This window comes from Austrofundulus limnaeus, unplaced genomic scaffold (assembly GCF_001266775.1).
Source record: "Austrofundulus limnaeus strain Quisiro unplaced genomic scaffold, Austrofundulus_limnaeus-1.0 Scaffold22, whole genome shotgun sequence".
Taxonomy (NCBI): Eukaryota; Metazoa; Chordata; class Actinopteri; order Cyprinodontiformes; family Rivulidae; genus Austrofundulus; species Austrofundulus limnaeus.
Genome location: NW_013952424.1, coordinates 46,416 through 51,468, shown reverse-complemented (window position 1 = coordinate 51,468; position 5,053 = coordinate 46,416). Strand labels below are relative to the sequence as shown.

Genomic DNA, 5,053 nt, shown 5'->3' with positions numbered 1-5,053 from the left:
TGTGTGGAGCCAGTTTATATTCTGTGTGGAGCTAAAAGAAAATAAATGTTTGGATAAAAACTACTCCATTCGTCGACTGATGTCTTCAAGCTGCAACATGTAGATAAGGTGAGCTGGAGTAAGGCTGTGGTATAAGTGCAGTACTTTCAGGTCAAGTACTTCACAACACAAAAACATGTACAATAGGTTGCCTTCAGGCCCAGGCCGCCCTTGAAAAAGAGATCTGAGATCTCAATGGGATTTGCCTGGTAAAATAACGGTAAAATAAAAATAAATAAATAAATAAAAAAACTTCAGCTGATGTGTACAAGTACTGAAGTTGTGCTGTGAGCAGTATGAACCACCAGGAGGAGACAAAGTCTGGTAAAATTATCCTCAGAGCAGGAAACAGTCACTTTACAACCAAATATTTCAGTTCTGCAGCTACAACCAGTCAGGGTTTTCTTCATCATCTTCATCCTCACAGGTCCTGCAGCAAAACAAGATGATAAATATAAACAAACAAATGCAAAATTGATACTTTTGTAGTTTTAGTACTCATTTTTTAAAGCAGTTAGTACTTTTAAAAGCTAGCAGTAGTTTAGCAACAAATGTGTTAGTTTTTAAGTTTGTAAAACATGTTTAATTTATACCAAAAATCATCTTTATTGGTTATAATTTAAACCATTAAACTGTAAATTTACATTTTTAGTAGTTTTGGTACACTCAACTGTTTTTGAAAGTTAGTATCTCGCAGGTACTGCAGCAAAAACAAGATAAAAACAAATAAAATAAATAAAAACAGAGTTGTTTGGTTCTTACACAGATTCATGGAGTCTCTGCTCGTTCATCATCTGCTCTCTGAAGATGTTGATGGATTTGTAGACGTCCATCTTCTCCTGACGTTCCTCCAGAACCTTTTTGTACCTGTACACAGTTTACTGAGTTTTACTGCTTCCTGTTTGTTACAGGAAGTCTCAGGAGGAACAACATGAAGGTTTTTAACTGTGGCTGAAATGTAAACAAACTCAGCTCCTCTGGATCTGAAGAAGCTCAGGTGGTTCTGATCAGGACGCCTCCTGGACTTTTCATAATTCAGGTTCTCTCATGGTTTCAGTATTTGTGTGCGTTTTGTGTATTTGTGTAGTACAACCGGTACCTGTGCAGCCAGAGAAGCATGGCGTTCTCGTTTCTCCACTTCTGCTTGAGATGTTGAACCTCTGACATCTGTGGGCGGAGCTCAGAACGCAGCATCTGAGTCAGGAAGTCCTGCAGGCAGACCCGAGCCGACAAAGCCACCAGCCAGTAGACCGGATCCTCCAGAACCACCGAGTGGAAAGACTGGAGGGAGAACTGGAGCCACTGTGGAGCGGGAGCAGAACCAAGGTTCTGGAGGGAGGGAAACCCAAGAGACATCATGATTTTAACAAAAATATGATTTAAATACTGATGATAACTTATTTAATTACAAAAAAACCAAGTTTATGTTTTACCTGATTGTTTCGGCTGTACTCTGTAACCGTGTCCACCAGCAGGGATTGGATCTCATCAGCTTCATGCAGACCCTTCACCAGAACCTGAAACAAAACAAACAGGAGGTTTTACATCAACTGGAAGTCATTTGTTTCAGTTCATCCATCCAGACAAACATTCACTCTCTCTCTCTCACCTACAGACAATTTTAGAGTTACCGATCTGCCTAAAAGTCATGTTTTTGTTGAGTGGGAGGAAACCAGAGTTCCCAGTAAAAATCATGAAGAGAACATGTAAACTGTCCCAGGAAATGTCCCGACTGGAATTTGACTGAGCAACTTTCTTGCTAAGAGGCCACAGCTCTGAGTCACCAACAGTAACAGCTTAAAAATATGACGTACATGTGAAGTTTACAGTATTTAAATCATAAAAATCAAGACAGTGCTACAAAGTGAAGAATTAAAAAAAGACTAAAGACATGATAAATGAAATTAAATTAAATAAGAATAAAATAAAATGACAGGTCCAAAAGTTAAAACGTTACATATATCTGTTTGTTTACTCGCCAACTCAGCTCTGTGACTACCTTCTTTTGTGCTCAGAGGCGTAACAGTGTTGAGTTGACTTTAAGCCCCTCCCACCAGGAAAAACGGGCTCAGTTTGAAAGTGTTGCGTGAAAAACACCAATAAATTTATAAAAACAAAACGAGACAAAAACACATTTAACATAAAAAAGATTAAAATGTGTTGATCTAGAAAGAAACAGAAGAGGAGGTGACCTCTGACCTGCAGCGTGCTGCTGACTCGGTGCAGGTACAGCGCCTCCTGCTGGCTGAACCTGGACTGACAGAGACCCGTCTTAGAACCAGATCGGAACGCTCTGAGGAGCGAGGACGAGCGGAGAATCTCCTCCGCCAGGATCGAGCTGGAATCCCACAGAACGTCGAACAAACTCACGCCGGGGACGATTCCTGAGAGACGAAGAGGACGAGTTACTGAAGTCCAACGAGACAAAACCCCCAAACAGGAGCTGAGCCACAACAGAACCAGTTCTTCATGTTGAAGAAAGTTCTACAGGCTGCAGGACCGGGACCAGGGCCCTCATGTATAAAAGGTGCTTATGCATAAAAAAGTTACGTGCGCCAGGTTCTACGCCCACGTTGGGATGTATTAAAACCAACGTTGCGTGAAAGTGTGTGCGTATATTTACGCACACTTTTCACCTGCTGTGAGAATGTGCGGCAGCCACACAAAGTTTTTCAGTCGACAGTTTTAACTCACAAAGTCACAAATCTGACCTGAATCCACAGAAATATGACTCTGATCTGTTGTCTGGATATAAGGAGCAACTGAACACGGTGTTAAGAGCTCGACACACAGGAGGCGACGTCGCTCGCTCTCCATTCATTTCCTATGGAGCCTGTGCGGTGAGGCGACAATCTCTTGCCCTCCTCCAGCTAAGCGACCGGCGAAAATAGTGCATGTGAAATTTCACGCTCGTACACGTAGTCGTGTACACGCGAGCTTGCGACGCGACATATGAAAGTTGAAAATGTTCAACTTTTGTCGCTGTCGCTTAGCGTACAACCAATCAGCGAGGGTTTCATTGACTGACCAATGAGAGGAGAGTATGCTACACACTGCCGTTAGCTAACACTTTCACCAAGTGATTACTAAAAAGCTTTGTGGGAATTTATTGGCACCAGGGTGAAGTTTATGGTAAGTTTTTCCTCATAAAACTGTATCTTGATGTGTGTTTGTTTTTCAATATCATTAGCATCGCAAGATTTCTTTAGTTTACACGTTCGTAATGCACAACCGCCTTCAGAGTCAAGAACCAATCAAATTTCGTGAAGACAAGCGACCTGAGAGCGCGATTCGCAACGCTGCGATCGCTATCGCGTCCCGTGTGTCGGGTTTCACCCTGGCTGCGATGACAGCCGTTAATCGCTGTAGTTTGTCGCTGCCCGTGTGTCGAGCCCTTTAATCKCTGTAGTTTGTCRCTSCCYGTGTGTCGAGCCCTTTAATCGCTGTAGTTTGTCGCTGCCCGTGTGTCGAGCCCTTTAGATTTTTATTTTAGTTTGAATTTTTTATTGTTTAAACTGAACGATGATGAAACTGAACTGAAACATCACATTCAGGAGATGTCTGTAAATTTCAGGAAAATCTCAGACTTTGTTTATCCCGTGTGAATGCAACACATAAAACAATGACACCCCACTCCTTATTTAGACAGTTTTCTCACTCATTCTCCATTTAATGTATAATTTTCCTGCAGCTAAAAATCATTTCTGATCGCACAGAGAGGAATCTGAGGAGAATCTCACACCTGGACACATTTACATCTATTTTACAGATTTAAATGGAGGCGTGTCAGGGGGAGGAGTCTCAGTTCTACGTTCGTTGGGATGTATAAAGGAAAGATGCGCAGGAACATGTGTACGCAGTTTTATACATCTGAATATTTTGTTGCGGTGCACTTTTCTAAATTTGTCCGTACGTCAACTTTTAGTGTGAAAGCTGCGCGATCCTTTATGCATGAGGCCCCTGGAGTTTTGTGTGGAAAATTGCGTACACAAGCCCCGGATCAGTTTTATGAGGCCATAACATGTAAAATCCTCCAAACTGGAACCAGTACAAACCAGATCAGTCTCACCTGGACCAGGTGGTTCCCGGCTGCTGGGTTCAGAGGAGTCCAAACTGAAAACAGAGGACAGGACCAATGGACATGAAGTTCTGTCTTCAGATGTGAACCAGTTCTCTGCAGAACTGGACTGTAAGAAACCACCTTGTTCTGGATCACATCAAAGAACATTCTGGACCTTACCGGGCAGACCTGGAGCAGACGTAGAACCGGAGTTCTTCACAGGGGGCCGACCTCAGTTCTCCACCTGAAAATAAACATCAGTGTTTTTATTTTTTACACAACTTTGGTTCTGTTTTAACGTCTGTGAGGAAAAAAATATTATTTACACGAACAAAACAGAGTTCATTTGATTAAACCTGTTTATAATAAAAACTTTATTATTGGACAGAAGTTTGTGTCTAAACTGTGGAGGCCTTAAATCTAAAAAATGAAAAGAATAATTTGATGTTGAGTGGTTGCTCTCTAAAGATGATTCAAAGTAACTAAACATTTGGCTTTTGCTATTTTTTGATGTTTGTTTCTTTACTTTTTGATATAATTTCTGTGCAAGCCCCGCCTCCTCTGGACTCTGCTTCCTTCTGATTGGTCCAGTCGCAGGACGAGGACTCATCGCACCAAATCCAGGATCCATTCTGCCAGAGCAAAAAACAAAACAAAACAAAAGGTTTATTAAACAAAACAAAACAAAAAGGTTTAATAAACAAAACAAAAGTTTAATAAACAAAACAAAACAAAGTTTTAATAAACAAAACAAAACAAAAGGTTTATTAAACAAAACAAAAGTTTAATAAACAAAACAAAACAAAGTTTTAATAAACAAAACAAAACAAAAGGTTTATTAAACAAAACAAAAGTTTAATAAACAAAACAAAACAAAGTTTTAATAAACAAAACAAAACAAAAGGTTTATTAAACAAAACAAAAGTTTAATAAACAAAACAAAACAAAGTTTTA

At 40.4% G+C, this 5,053-nt stretch overlaps 1 protein-coding gene across 1 annotated transcript; it reads right to left on the bottom strand.

The window, feature by feature from the left end:
* Positions 1-359: 359 nt before the first annotated feature.
* On the bottom strand, positions 360-4,731 carry LOC106514702 (uncharacterized; the record flags this gene model as incomplete). The annotated part of the gene is given in 8 exon segments (XM_014004099.1): positions 360-469; positions 802-906; positions 1,139-1,368; positions 1,473-1,556; positions 2,239-2,423; positions 4,109-4,152; positions 4,280-4,343; positions 4,626-4,731. Coding segments are annotated over 8 exon segments (864 nt in total), but the record flags the coding sequence as incomplete, so codon positions are not given.
* Positions 4,732-5,053: the final 322 nt, after the last annotated feature.